A 16,329-nucleotide genomic window follows, 5' to 3' on the forward strand; every position below is an offset into this window, starting at 1 on the left:
TAATCAATTTGACTTAGTAAAGGCATCCAAGTCAGGGTCTTAAAAGTGTTCCTTGGAGCTGATCTCTCAATAATTGCATTGGAAAGGAGGAAAATAACTTGCCATCTCATTCATCATTTGGGCCTTCAATCATTGAGTTTCCAAAGTCTACTAGAAAGCCTGCCTCGCCAGAGTTACGCGGGGCGGTCGGCAAAACATTACGACTTTGCACACGTCACCGTCGTGGGCCCCGTGCCACGCAAGCAGAGAATGCATGTCGACGTGTCATCATTTATTAGTAGGTATCTGTTTTATGTGAAATTAATTGGGCTTGTCGTTTAGTACAACCCCTGCATGTGGCCACTTGGAATTCGTGTTCAACTCTGGAAACTAAACTAAACTAAAACTCTGCGTTTATGCGAACCGCAGAGTCCGCACAAGAGGATAATTCCTCCGCGGTAAATCTCGGAAAAATTGAAAGAAAAACGAGAAAAAGCCCAAAAATATAGCGAAATAAAAAGAGGAGGCTTGGATTTGGGCTGGAAGGAAGGTGTGGTGTGCATTATTCGCAGGCAATTTGGAGGGATAATATTTATGCGGAACAATAGGCGGTGCTCTGTTTAGCTCTCGTGAATCTTGACAACTCCTCTGCTTTGCTTTCTGTTTGCCGTCACAGGCGCCGCTTGCAGAGCTCTGGTTGATTTTCAGCGGTTGATTTGGCTGAAGAGGGAGTGTATTTGTTGTGCTTTGGCAGCGGGAGCTCTTTCCCCTGTCGCGAATGAAGAACTCGGAGTATATTACTTGAGTGATTGAGGGAGCTGACAGGGGAGGTAATTGATGTCGCTGGAGCACGAGGAATGCCCCACAGATGGCTGTGATGAAAATTTGGAGGAGAAGAGCTTTTCTTTGCAGAAATTCAAGCTTTATGAAACTCGATCGGTACGTAGATTTATCTCCCAGATTTTGATGCTCTCGGAGTACAGATCAGGCTTTTGTTATCAGTATGGAGCGTCTGAGATTCGTACATCATTTTTTTCAACTTTGCATTTCCTGCACGATTTATTTGGATCGGGATGATGTGATGAGCGCGTTTTTTGAAAATAATCTGTTCTCGAGTAAAGACAAGACTTAATTCTATGCCTGAGAGACAAAATGAATGATATATTTGAATGAGAGTTAGGTAACTCATAAAAGGCCATGCTTTTTATTTATTTTTGTATAAAATTTACATGTAAAACGATCTGCATCGTGCATGAGGTTTGTCACCTTATTCTTCTTCTTTTTGGTCAATTTCTATATGCCTTGTCCCATAATTTCCCAGAACTGAAATGTTGGGCTAACCTTTTGGCTAAGGTGCGAATATGTTCAGTAATCGTGCTATATTCCTTCGTGAATTGAGTAAATTGCATTTGGTCAATCCGTATCTTTGGTTGCATGTGCACTTCTAGTTGAGCCTTTCTTTGAGATTTGTAAGGGCTAAGCGGTTGCTCAAAAATTTGTCAGAACTGGTATTTGACAAAACAATTATGCGTTGATTACTGCGGTGAGATATGCAGTCACTGGTGTTTTGTTTCTCATACAAATTGTGTCGATCAAAAATCATCATCTAGCTCTTTTCGTGGTCTGTCTCTCGTTTCGTTTTGTTGGAAATTAGAAAAGAATTTTAATAAAATGATTGTAGTTGACCTGCTTGGCTAATGTGCTGAGATGTACACTAATCCGTGTTATATCTGATGCTCAAGTTGTATACTTTAGATTTTCATCATTCTGATCTGTTTTTTTCCCCTTGTTATTTGTTTCACATTATTAGTTCAATTTCATAAACATTTGTCCAAATTTGTTGATTTCTATAAATAATAAAATATGTTCTTATGTCACCATTGGAACTGAAAAGCAAAAGAAATTCAGCTGGCTGGTAAGCTAATGTGCCGAGATATCCTCTATATTGTTCATTTCACAATAAAAAGGCTCAATTTGGCTTTTCTTTTTTTATTTACTATTTGTTTTTTAAGATGTAATTAATGTGGGATGTTATGAAAGCTACCCATTTATCTCCTGGTTTCCAAGGCATTTTGTTCACAGATTACAACAGGGCTTTAGTTTTGACCTAAATATTGATTTTCAGGCTTTTTTCATATGGATACAAGATATCCTGTTGTAAGATTAGGCTAACTTCTTAGAATGTCCTTGAATATTTTGCCTTTCGACGAAAGAAATAGCAACAATTTATTAGAATTGATTTCAGTCAAGAGTAGCATGGCACATTGAAACACTCCTTACAAGTGTTGGATGCGATAAATTTGATTTCAAACAGGCTTTTATTAAGCCACTGCGGTAGGGTTGAAACTTGACTATTTTCAGCCAGTTTCTAAGCAGTTTCTTACTGCCTCTTATGTGAAAGAGAGATCTGTTAAGCTGGGGAGCTAGTTATGACCATTCTTAACAGTTTTAATTAGTTGTTAAAGTAGCTTAAAACATTCTTGTAGAATCTAAGGAAACAATATCGTGTCAAATTATTTGGATTGATTATAGTATTTTGTCTTCTTTACTTTGAGGAAATCAAACTATTTTCCTAGGGATTCACGAGAGCAGTCAATTGGTGCAAATGGCTTTTGATTAAGAACTACTTGGAATAGGGACATGAATTAAGACGAGTTTTTGATGTAATTATCTTTTTTTATAGACAAGATTCTCTTAGAAATATCGTCTTGGTTGATTTTCTGCATATTTGAGCATATTCTTGAGTAGCTTTGTACTTATAAGAATTTATATCTCTATAAATAATTATGTGAAAACTATATTTGTTGTCGAATTTCTCCACATTTACATTTTATTCTGTCCCTTTTGAGTGAAAGCTTAAGCTAGTCCTCTCTTTTGCTCTTTTGGTGGCTAAAATTTGTTCGATTGCCTCAGTTCTACAGTGGATATTTGGGAGCTTTGACAACTTGAACAAATTCTCCTATTTCTCTATACATTCCTAGAGCTTGAGTGCCATTCTTTTGTTGCTGGGTATAGTTTACCATGAGTGCAACACATTTATATGCAGGAAATTTATACACCTTTTAACTCTGTTTTTGGGCATATTGTATATGGTTCCAGTGATTGATGTCAAGGATTAAATGAAAGCAGTTTCTTCAGTAAATCTATGCATATTGTTTTTAGAATATGTGGCTCCTTTAGAGTGTGTTTATGGAGGGAAAACGTAAGGAGCTCAGTGGATACAGTAGAAAACATGTTTAGAAAGATAACTGAAGCAGACTGGAAACCTTCTTGCATATTTGTATTTTTAATGGAGGCATGAAAATTTGGAATTTGCAAGGGATGTATATCAAGTGGGTCTCTCTCAAGGGTCATATTATGAGTCTTAGAGGCAGAGAGAATCTAGGTAGGATGCAAAGTTTCAGGGAGCAAAGGTGTGAAATTAATTATAGAAGTAGCCAAACAAGATGGTGGGAGAGAACTAGATGATTGTTAAGCCATAATTCTAACCTACTAAGCCTATCAAATATGGACATTTTTCTTGGCTATGGTCACTCTGGGATGATGGCAATGTCCTTATCATCAATTTAATTTTCTGTTACCTTGCAGGGAAGTTAGCCTAAGAAAACCCTTTACTGAATGTCCAAGTAATGCATTGTCAAATTCCTATGCTTCATTGTCTTTAGACTTTATTTGTCTTCAGCTGCAATAGACTCAAGATTGGCTATATGCAGACACTTATGTTTTATAATAACTTGTGAATTTTATTTACAGATTTTCCAAACTCTTCCATTCCTTTGGTCGCATGAGTATAACCGTAGCAGTTCTCAAGCAAATAAGAGCTAACTGAATGACTGATTACAAAGCTCACAAATATTTTGGGAAGATTTTGAACCCAGCTGCATAGTCAACAAGTGACAAAAATAATCCAACTGAATGCCATGTTGGACAAATGACATTGGGATTTGAAGGGATGTAGTCTCGAGTGGGTGACTTGGAAAGTTCATCTCTCAGCCTAGTACACAAGCACCTCTATTGATTGGTGAATAATCATCATTTGGCATCGAGTTATTTCTGCATTTGGTGCCATTAATATCCATGATGAAAACCCAACAAAAACAAAAACAAGCAATTCTTATTTCATATGTCCCCCTAGTAAGTGAGAGCTTGCAGTTAAAATCTACTATGCACTCGATAGTGCAGAAGATGAATTTATTCCCCATGGTGTTTCCACATCTCTGGTGAGGTGACTTTATACCAAAGAATTTTTGAGGCGATATGTACCAAGAGGCATGTGGGTTAGCATATGGTTGCTTTGGAAAAAAAAGTGAATGCTTCACACTAAGGTCCATCTTGGTTTTGAGCATTATGAAATCCACGAGTATTCATGGGGCTATGCAATATCTGATTAATTATAGAGTAAATAGCTCTTTCTCTCTACGTGGGGACCCCACATTAGACCATGTGAAATGCTTGTGTCGTGGAGAAAGAGACAAGTAGTCAGAAGGTAAATAAACATATATTTCTTACAATTCCAAACAATTGAAATTTCATCACCTCCAAACAACAATTTACACAAATACACTGCAAAGCTGCAACTACAAAATTCTTAGCTTCAATAATTTAATAGGTAATTTTAGGGATTGGGACAGGTTGTTTGAGAGCTTGTGGCTATGAAGCACATTCACAATACTCTGTTTCAAAGCTTTCCTTTGGGTGCAGGTAGGTGACAAAGGATGCTGGTGTCATTGATGGGTTAAATGTGATGAGAATCATCAATGAACAAACTGCTGCTGCCATTGCCTATGGTCTTGACAAAAAGGTTACCGCTGTTGGTGAGAAGAATGTTTTGATTTTTGATGTTGGGGCTTGTGTGTGTGTGTATCAGAGAGATGCAAACAACCGAAACAAAATAGAGAAATACAAACCAAAACTGAAACTATTTTAGGTGGTGCCAATTGCTTGTTCACCTGTGTGCTCCTGCACCTTTGAAGCCCATCATTGAGCTTGTTGCTCAACTCAGCCGTGCTTTTTCATCCTCTTCTTTGAATTGTATCTTTTCAGTTTGTTTTTTGTTTCTGCAATCATGAATTGATGAAGTAAATAATCATATTGATATATTGGATCAAGGGATTGCTATTACGGATTAGCATTCTGTATTTGTTCTATAAGATCTAACCTGTTTCTGGTTCGCTTAAGTTATTTTAAGATTCACTTTATGTTAATACTCAAATATTGATTTTGATATATTACTATGGTCACCGTTCCTTGAAATCCCCAAAATTCGCTTCTTCTGCCATCCCTGAAACTCACAGAAACAATTTTACATTAAAATCTGATAGTATATGTATAGGTGTTTTTCCTTTTAATCATTTTCTTTTTGGTCTGTAAAATAAGTATTTATTTTTATAAGATAAAAATGTTTACAAGAAATTAGTGTCAAAATGATTCATCATGTCCAATCAGAAAAAAAGGACCCAATTGGCTAGGTGTGCAACTCCCCTGCCCCCACCCGTAAAGATCATTCTCCATATGATGGCTCGCACTGCATCTATCCAACAGAGAATTACATCATTCGTATTGAGATGTGCATTTACAAATTCATCCAAAAAAGTATGGAGAAGATACAAAATCATCAAAAAACAAGTATGGGAAATAGGGGCACAACTCATGCATGTCCTCTGTGATGTCCTAAACTACCTCTTCCTCGTGGATCACAAACGCTCGCCTCATTCTGATAGTCTCCCTCCAGCAATCCGCTCATTGAAACTTCTTTTTTTGCTTCTCCATCTTTTTTTTTCGGACACTTGACACCAGAGCCACCTCCAAATCCTGCACACAGTGTTTTATGAAGCCCTAGGTCTGTGCCATTTCACTTCTATGAGAGGGTTTGTCCTCCAGTGCACACCCTAGAATGAAGGGATGCACAGAGGTGGAGAGTCAGGCATATTCACCCAGTGAACCTCATTTGAAACAAAACCACACCATGGTTCAGCGATTGCAAGCATGACATCAAAGCCTTGGCGCCACTGTGGCCGAACACACTGAAGCATCACCCTTGTCACTTCTTTCTCACCGAATTCCAAATGGCAGACACAAGACATGGGTGCAACATTAGTATTTGTGCAATATTTTTTTTTCATCAGCATGAAACCATCCCCAACCAGAGAATGAACAAGCATAAGGTAGAAAGGATTGTCTATTGTGAAGATATTCCTCAATCTGTCCTCTATTATCCTCCCCCAAAATGACATTTTGTGCTTGGTGACTTTCAGACTGAAATTTGCTTCCATTGAGTTTAGTTCTTTACTGCAAATCAAAAGATGAAGGAATGTCTTCCGAAATGTGAATGCAAATCAATTTACTGCTCATGCACATGTTGTCCACCCTGAAGCCTCATAAATGAGATGTCCTCCCCCAGCTACCGACACACCTCACCATCACTTGGGTGTCACATCAACCGTTCTCAAATCTTCAAACAAAACACCGCAAAAGTTGGCACAAAGAGAGTTTACTGCTCTAGAGAAGGTACTGATAACTTTATTTACCCTTTTCAAGTTTATGTAAAACTTTGAAATTATTAAAATTGCCAACTTCATTCGAATGATATGTATCTCTTCTTGATCTTTCATGAGTACACATTACCATTTACAATTGCGTTTGCAATTATCTGTGAGTCTACTTCAAGATGAAGCTGATCGACAAGAATTTTATTGACTGAGTCCACAACCACTAATGCGGCCTTCATTTCTTCTTCATTATTGGCCCCATCCTCTAACTTTTAGGCTTCCATAGCTAATATATTGCACCCTGCATCCCAAGCAGCACACCCAACACACGAAGGCCCCGAGTTCCTTTTTGAGGGTCCATCAAAAGTGACCTTAACCCACCCTATATCCGGGCATTTCCACTTCAACTTAGATCTATCACAAGGATCATGTTGAATACTAGTTTTCCCATTAGCAAACCTTTTTCTTTTTAATAATAATTATTAAAGGGAAACAATCAAGTGGAACGAGTAGGAAGTATTTTTGTAATGTCTCAATTTATGAAATTAAATATTGTGATTCAACTGCATTGAATGATCTATATTTCATGAGAAGGGTTTTTCATAAACCTATTTCTTATGAGAATCAATGATCTACTTAACACTCATTGTTGGATACAATTGATTAATTGTGTGTTGTCTTTGATGTTACACAAATGTCATATCAGTTGATAGTCAGTGCATACTGAGCTCACTTGGTTAGTGAAGACAGTTTTTCTTGTCTACCGAGCGTTCCCGAGTTTACTCTGTGCAAAGACAATGTCTATCGAGCTCACTCGAGCATCGTAGGAATTTATGCAGAAAAGAGTGTTAACCAAGCTCACTCAGTCAATGAAGGAAAGTTGAACAGAGTTAGTGTTAACCGAGTTCACTCGGTTACCAAAGAATCAATTGAGTTCACTCGATTACCAAAGAATCTTCGCAAGTTCGCAATGTTAACCAAGCTTCTGTTGGTCAACACAGGAAATTGCTTCAGAGTTAGTTTCTACCAAGCTGGGTCGGCTAACGAAGGATTTTCTTTTTTAGCATGTGAAGCCTAATTATTTTACCTATTGATTCTAGCCGACTATGGTAATGAATATTGGTTATTCTAATTTGTATTTGAGCCAACTTAACAATCTGGAAGGTATAAGTAAAAGGTCAATTTGTGATTTTAAAGTATGCATGAGGTGTTGAATGAATTGCAAGAGATAAAAGGAGGAAGTCAACTTGAAGGATAAGAAAGTATCCTTGTGGAGCAGAAAAGTGATATTTGATCAGGAAGGATCGAGTATAAACCAGAACAAAGATCCGTAATCAGCAATTCAGTTGCATCTTAATCAGGTTATTTCGTTGTTACTCTCTAACCATTGTAGCAGTGATCTAAAAATCTCTTAACAGAGTTGGTTTAACAGCCATTTGTAAATCCTCTAACAAGGTGGCAATTCCATTGAATTGTTTCAAGACCTCTAACAAGGCCACTTCTAATAAAGTGATTGGGTCACACTTGACAGTGTGTTTTGTAACCTTTAATAGGGTTGGCTCCTAACAGGGCTCACTTCAGAAGAGTGAAAAACAATAACTAGTTACATTCGTGGTTTTCCCAAATTGGGTTTCCACGTTAAATCCTGGTGTCATATGTGTTCATGTTATTGTTTTCATGCTTGAAATTAAGATTAAGTAATCACTGACAATATCTTAAATTCTGCGAACATAACACATTCTGCATTTACCGAGTTACCGTATTTTATGTATGTTTACCGAGCATCAGCAGTATACAGTTATCAGATTATATTTTGTATTGACATCTAAGGGATCTAGGATTTATTTTAGTAGTAACTGATTCACCCCTCCCCTCTTAGTTACTCCTCTTATATTTCCAACACTCATTGCATCTTGGTGATGCTCATAGAGGTGAAGCGTTGAGATTTCTTAATAGGTCATCCATCCTAGTGCTATTTTGACTCAAGTATGCTTAGCCATGGACTTTTACTAGAGATCAAGCCCACGTAGCTTTCTACATCATTTCCAAAACCTTCAACAAGTTTTGTGTCTTACGAACCATTCATCACGGAGCCTTATGTTAATTTATATGTTTTATAAGATTGTGTTTTCTATAATTGTATAAAATATTATTTCTAAACTGATCATCTCATAAGGTGAATCTTATCTATATTTTTCATTCTTTCGCTAGATGTGATTACTGGGTTGAGGAGCTAATGCTATAATAAGAATAGTCCGGCTTGCATCATGCACCTTGAGTGTTCAAATTAGATAGTAGAATTCTCAATTCTATTTATGTGTAATTTCTTTTGATAACACAATGTCTGCCTTTGTGGAGAACTATTAGTGTTTGCAAGGCTAAATTTGTCTTTAGCAGTTCCATTGTCCATTTCTATGCAGGACAATGATGAGCTCCCCCAATTTTTCAACAGCTCCCTTGCTGAAAAGACTATAAATCAGTTGTCAAGACAATAACATAATTTCTCTTGATGGTGCTGTAATCATCACAATCCAAGAGGAAGCATCTTTTAGAATCAATTGCCCTAGAAGTGCAAAGAACACACACTCTTTCTTCCCAAGTTCCTTTCAGCTGTTTCTGCCACCCAATTTCACACTGAAGTTGATGAGAGTTAGCTCTTGATTGAGCAAAAAGAATTTTGGCTTTCCATGGGATACACGCCTTTATGCATCCTTTTCGAAAAAGATCACAAGTAGGATTGAATTCAACATGGTATTTTAATTTCTCCCAAGCACTTTACCCCAAGTATGCTTGCTAAATTTATCTTAAAAAAGATTTTATCAATTTCTTGCCCTTGGGCAAGCATTTAAATATATATTCCATTTACTCATTCATTTGCTGTTTTGTCTCATCCAAGTCTTCTTTCTTTTGCTCAAACTATCACCAAAAGCAATGTTTGGCCAACTATTTGTTTCCATGTTTTCAATTCTTTTCAAATAACCTACAAGACACATCATAGCAAGAACTTTAATAGGGCCTGTGTCTGCTTAACAAAATATCTTTTTTAACCAAACTTTTAAATTTTGAACTTTTCTATTCTCTCAACTTGTTTCCACTTTGAAATAGAAGTGCTGTTAGCCCACAATTCACATCCATAAAGCACAGCTGGGAGCACTAAAAGCCCAAAAAGAACTTGCATAGTTTTCCAATTCCAAAATTTGGCCGTCCTGCACCTAATTTGAAGAGTATACAATGCTTTCCATCCACCTGAAGTTTTATTTCCACAGCCCTCCCAAATTAATTTTTTGAAGTTGAAACCAAGATATTAATGCTTGTTAACTTCTTCAAGAGTGTTGCCGTAAAGTGAAAGTTATGCCAATTTTGGTTTATTTTGTTAGAAAAAATCAATTTCGTCAGCCTCTGTGTACTGGTGGAGCATTAAACATAGAGACATGCCTATTCTGCATAAAATAAAGAATAGAAAAGGTTTTTGTCACTCAACCACATTTGTGAATTTCACCACTCCCTTTTTATGTTTATTGTGAGGTCAAACTAACTGAAGAAACTATAATACTTATCTCGGAAATAATTATACCAAGAGGTGTTCGGCAATGACAGCAGGCCATAAAGCCTCATTTTATGACCATGTACATAAAAACCAAAGCAGAGGCAGTATCTATTTAAAAGAAACTAAATTTATACAATAAAAAATATAGCTAACAAAAAATAAAAAATAGAAATAAAACAAATGAATGTTTTTATTTTTATTTGTCGACAATAAGGAATAAATGTATATAGTATAAAGTAATTAGTTTATGATTAGTAATAATGTTATTTTTATTTGAATTATTAAGGCATCAAAATTTCAAAATATATATTAATGCCTACAACTAAAACTAATAAAAAGTAACATATAAGGATATAATATTTAATACACTTCTAAAAGTAGAAATAAAACAAAAGAATTCTTGATATAATGGCTGGTGGCTTTTACAAAAGTAAAAATAGAAGTTATCTAAAAACTAAAAGAGCTTTTGGCTTTTTAGATAAGAATAAACTGAACGTTGTAGATAAAATGATATAATTCTCAAATAAAATACTAAATATTAATTTTTTATTTGTCCATGTATGTATGTAGTAAATAAAATAGGTCTAAACTCTCAAGTAAAGTAACTCTGGAGCTTATAAAACAGCTCAAAACTAATATTTCTGGGCTCTTTTAGTTAGACATTCAAGATTTTACTCGTATAAAGTAACAGTGTCATTGTAAAGTGATTACGATATTCAGTTAGACATTTATTTGAATGATGACCATGAATTTATTCTGATGCACCTCTTAATGGCATATGCATTTTTTTTAATAACTAACATTGTTCTGATTCTCTTGAAATTTTCCATCTAAAATGCTTTTATGAATGTGCCAACAAATTGATCTTGAATCTCAGAATAGATCATTTCAATTTCCTTCTTGTGAAAATGTTTTCAGGTGTATTAATGAATTTCTGAATGTCACGCTCTGGCAGAATTTGATTCCTTGACCATATTCATTATTGATTGTCACAAAACATGCAATTTTAACCATTCTATTATACATCAAGATACTTGAGAGCCTATTAGAGGCAAACTATACATGCTGCCAATATAATCTAGTTATTACGACTATATCAAAATATTAAATATAACCTTATTTTCAATTTTTTAATTACAAATAGTTTTCTTTTTAATGTTCCATGAGACAATTTCTGAGCCAAGATGAGAAGGTTGTATTTTGTCTTACTAGCTTTGAGTACACTGAGATTGGCTATATCTCTAACATATCTAGTGGCTCAATTTATTACAGAACTTCTATATGCTAGGAAGGGACAAAAGAAGAGCACATTGGAGAGTCCTGAAGATAGATAGGTTAGATCCCTCTGAATTAATAATTCGTGAGGATCCTACCATTTATACGAAAGATGAGTGTCAAGAACTATTGCAGAGGATAGATGAAGGAAACAAGTCAACAGGAGGCCTTAATTTTGTCACCAAGTGCTATGGAATTGTTGGTATGTGCTTGCTGAGTACAACAATGGATCTTACATGTTTGTATTATGAAACAATTTCCCTTCGTAGAATTTATTCTTCTGAGTCTAAATAAGGGGATGTGCTGTACTCACTAGAAGTGATGCATATTACAAGATAATAATTAAAAAATAATAATTGTTTTTGCCATTTGTCATTTTTGCAAGTTAGAATTGCATCTCTTAGCTAATGGTAATACTTTCTATAGAGTTACATTTTCTAAAATGGCTGCCAATTTTTTTTTCATAATATGCTATAAAAATTAGGGTTCCTTTCATTGATTTTGAAATATTTTTATCATAATGTTATTATCATTGAACTGAATCATAATGATCTTCATTCCTGGTTCTTTGTTTAAAATAATAAATTTTTGCCATATGATTTTGTCTTTGCTCTTTGTTTTCTTTTTATCATTAGTATGTGGGAGATACTTTGGGTGTGATTTTGAGGTACACAATGAGAATGTTAAAGGGCAAGGTGCTTGTGTGGCGATGCATTTCTCTCACTCACTCTGTACAATGTTAGATGTAGCGTGAATATAATCTAGTTATTAACCACTCTATTCTGAAGGTTCATGTTCCCTCTTGTAATACCTGTCTTAAGCAGTATGTTCTTATTCAGTATTTTGCAATCAATAAGTACAACATAATCTTTAAAATATTTTAGGTGAGTTAAGTTCTATTAGGAAATGTTTCAATAGGGTGTTATTTAAAGGAATACAATGTTTGACATTCATTTGTTATCATCTTTCTTAGTTTAATTTCTTTTTGAGTTCTTTATGAAGATTCTTAAGGGGACTGTTATTTTCTATGTTCCTTTCTTTTCTTTTCTATGTCCATCTCTGTTAGTTATTTCACTCAGTTTTCTTTCTACATATCTTTTATAAATTGAATTCATTGTGATATACCTTTTTCTATGCTTGCTCCATTTTAAGAGCTGTTGGATCCTTGATATGATGGCACATAACTGGAAATTGACAACACTCAAAGAATTGCGTTTCAACTAGACTGCTGAATAACTGTCACCTGCATTTTCTGTAGTCAAGCATTACATTGCAATAGCTTTTCATGTCCATGAAGAAACATAAGTGTGCTGAACATCCTTTGGCTGAATGAATAGCCAATCATTCAAAACCAGGGCCACTGCTGTACCAAAAGAATGTGGAGAATGTAGCTATGTTATAATGAAAAACATGCCATTTTTGTGAGATAGATTGTAATTTTCTCTGGTGTAGTTCACTACCCTGGTAGCATGGGGTAGCTTAAATCAATTCAAAGTACTTACTATTGGTAGCTTGACAATCTGGATCAGCACTCAATACAATGTTACTCAATAGAAAAAGTTTGAAATTGCCATTCAAATGTCTGATCAATCTTTGAATCTGCATTACTTTTTGCATGTGTTGGGAATTAAAAAACCATCCGCAGTCTCTGATTAAACTGGATCCATGAAGAAACTGAACTTGGTTGTAGCAGATTGCATTAATGGTTTATGGCTGTGCAAATTCTGTGAAATAAATTGTTGTTAATACTGATGTGTACATACTTCAAAGGGCACCAATTGGAAGCTATTGCAATTTTGGATAAGATGAAAAACAATAACTTAACAAGTACTTTTTAGGACCAACCATTGTTAACACCAGCTTGCTCAAAAAAAGAAGGCAATGTGATACTAGAAAATAATTGGAATGTAGTTCAAAACAACACTGAGAACAAATTTGCTATGAGTTGCCAATTTTGGAACAATGAAAGGGGGCTAACAAAAAGCTATAGTTGCTGAATGCGGATTGCATGGATTCTTGAAAATACTTTGGAGATGAACTGAAACAATGATAATTGATTTCTGGATTAGAAAATTCCTTCAAGAAGAGCTTGGGAACCTATTGATGCGAGTTTCGTTCCACTACAACAAACAAAATCGAATACTTAGCATTTCAGGATGAAACACCAAATCTCCAACTCTCTCTTGATTAAGGATGCTCATATGCCAAACAGGACAACCTCAAGGTTCCTTCTTGTTGTTTTCAGAGTGTATATATGTATACATATTCTTTTTTATTCATTACCAAGAGGAAGATTTGATCTTCCTATATATATGTTGCTAGTGCATCTTCACCAAGGGTCACCACTCTTGGCTCAATTATTTAATTCAATTAATCCTATTATATTATTATATAATATAATTATTTTATCTTAATAATAATATAATAATTATTCATCATTAATTATTAGTATAATTATTATATCGTAATAATTATATTATCACAACCTTTATGTTATCTATGTCGGTCTGAAGGAATCTGACCATAGCTGCAATTCCCTTAGTGGATTGTTTCATTGGCAAATGGAGGAATATGAGGTGATCCAGCTGAGGAAATTGCCAAAATAGAGGAGAAGGAGACGAAAATAAAGCCCAAGTACAAGGAGGAAGGTTGAAGGGAACCCCAAAAGACAACACCAGTGGAGTCAATGAGACATAAAAAGGTACGAGAGATATAATTTTCCTTAAAAAAATCATTAAGGAAGAAGGCCAACCCTAAAGGCGAGCTCATGATTATAAAATGAAGAGGCCACTTGAAGACTCCACATAACATAAACATAACTTTGGGAAAAGGAAACATGAAGTTCGCACGAGGTGTTGTAAAGGCAATAAACAATCACTATAGAAGCTTCATGCTCATAGGGAAGGGGGAATCACGTACGCAACGTACGTCCAAAGTTTTGTGGGATCTCATATGCGGAGGGGAGAGCTTCATCTGTGGTGTACGATAGGAGCCTTGTACGCAAGGAGCCAAGGCCACGTACACAAGAGAAGGAGAAGGCACCATGTACATAGGAGGTAGAGCCACGTACTCAGAAGGTAGTGTCACGTACGCTCAAGGAGGAGGTAGTGCCATGTATGCAAGAAAAGGAGGAATTGCACATAGGATGGAGAAAAGATGACACGTGGGTGGCTATTTATAGCCTTAGTCGTGTGGCATACATTTAAAGAATCATATAAAGGAGTAACACAAAGACTCAACAAACCTAAAGTGACCATTATAAAAGAAAAGGATAAAGAGACAAGGGGAAGAGAGAAGAAGGCCAAAACAAGAAACAACATGGCCACAACAAGTAAAAGCCACAAGAATAGAGGGAAAATGGAAGATGTATCTACTACAAACATCAATTTCGAAGGAGTTACAGGAACCGAAGTAGGAATTGGTGGCAAGGGAAAAATGATCAGCATCCATTGAAGGCCATGTTGACGAAAGTGGAGGTAGATAAGATTATATTCATGCCTATTTTTGATCTCAAGGAGTTTGAACCGGTAATGCAAATCCTAGTACATGACTACAACAAGAAACACCATAAGTCCAGTATCAAATACTTGCAACTAAATGTGATAGTCTCTAATGCACCCCAGAACTCCACAAAAGTATTTGGAGTACCTAGCAGAGGGCAACAAGCGACCAAAGCTCCAAAAATGACGGTGGAAGAAAGAACACAATTAGTAGAATTAGCATGCAAGGAAAATCTGCCACAAAAATAGTGGGATGACATTTGGAACAACAGTAGAGGTATCAAGAAGACCTTTTTCAGGAATGCAGAATGGCGTTGTATAGTGGACTTGATCCAAAGTAAACTAACAAAAGGGAGCTGACCATCGGATATTGCCATTTCCATGCTTTTATAGGTGAAAGGGGTATATGAGGGTAAGGTTTATAACTGGGCACAACTACTTTTAGATAGGATAAAGGAATTTTTCTTGTTCAAACACAAGACTTTTTATAAGCCTCATCATGCCATAACACCATTTCTAGAGGCTCTATGTACATAGGTTGTCCCTGAATATTGGGGAAGTTTTGTTCCAGCAAATAGGGTTGAGCTGTACAGGCCTGCCATGTTTTACTAATTGCATATGGACACTATAGTGGGAGGAGGAAGTATCGAAGCTATTGAACCATGCAAGAAGGCAAGACAGGGTGAACCCAACACAAATAACTCAAGCATGGAGAGAAGCCCCAGAGAAGAGGAAGAAACATCATCAAAAGAGGAGGAATCTAGCTGGCAGGAAGAAGAAGAGTGTCAAACTTCACGAACAACTGCGATAGATACATTGGAAGATATTGATATGGTGGAAGTCATAGAAGGACCACTCCCAACACCAACAGGCAATGTGCAGAAGAAGAAGGCTAAGGATGGTGTTTGTATGCATACAACCTCCAAGGAAAGCACAGGTTGTATGGATGCCAACCGTATGGGCCAGGAAGGTCATACGGACATCAGCCATATGGGTTAGGAAGGTCGTACAAACATCATCCATACGAGCTAGGAGGGCCGTATGAACATCACTCACATGAGCTAGGAAGGTTGTACAAACATCAGGTGTACAGGCATGGAAGGCATAAGCAAGAAAGAGATAGGGGGCACGTGCGAGGAAGGAACATTGAGTTGACTGACTTCGACAGATTGGGGTGCCAAGCAGATAAATTTTGCACCCTCCTAGCTTTCACAAATGACTCATCTTGTTCCTATAGACATGATATCAGGTACTAAAATAGTGGATTTGAGATGTACTAAAGTGGGAAGTCATACAATAAGGATCCCTACGACTCAAGGGATCTTGGTGTCACCCAGGACAGTACCACCAAACAAAGAAATAGCGGCACCCACTCTAACCGTCTATCACTACTACTGTGGCCTCACAAATGATAAGTAGGCCACATAATCAAGAGCACAAGTAGTGTGATGGAGAGACCATGGAGCAACAAGATAAAGAGGTTGATACCTTGTTGGCACAATTTCAGTTGGGAGTGGAAAATATAGCATCGCCATCCCTG

At 36.3% G+C, this 16,329-nt stretch overlaps 1 protein-coding gene across 1 annotated transcript in view; it reads left to right on the plus strand.

Annotated features, from left to right (window-relative positions):
* The first annotated feature begins 319 nt into the window (after window positions 1-319).
* The window catches only part of LOC149572638 (phosphoinositide phosphatase SAC2-like), a 118,552-nt gene continuing 102,542 nt past the window's right edge, over window positions 320-16,329 (plus strand). Inside the window, exons 1-2 of the mRNA XM_089813749.1 lie at window positions 320-918; window positions 11,287-11,491. Coding sequence (XP_089669875.1) covers window positions 817-918; window positions 11,287-11,491 — 307 coding nt within the window. The 5' untranslated portion in view covers window positions 320-816. The remainder of the gene's footprint in view (window positions 919-11,286; window positions 11,492-16,329) is intronic.

The sequence above is a fragment of the Cupressus sempervirens genome, chromosome 2, assembly GCF_028749045.1.
Source record: "Cupressus sempervirens isolate cs-2001-9-10 chromosome 2, ASM2874904v1, whole genome shotgun sequence".
NCBI lineage: Eukaryota > Viridiplantae > Streptophyta > Pinopsida > Cupressales > Cupressaceae > Cupressus > Cupressus sempervirens.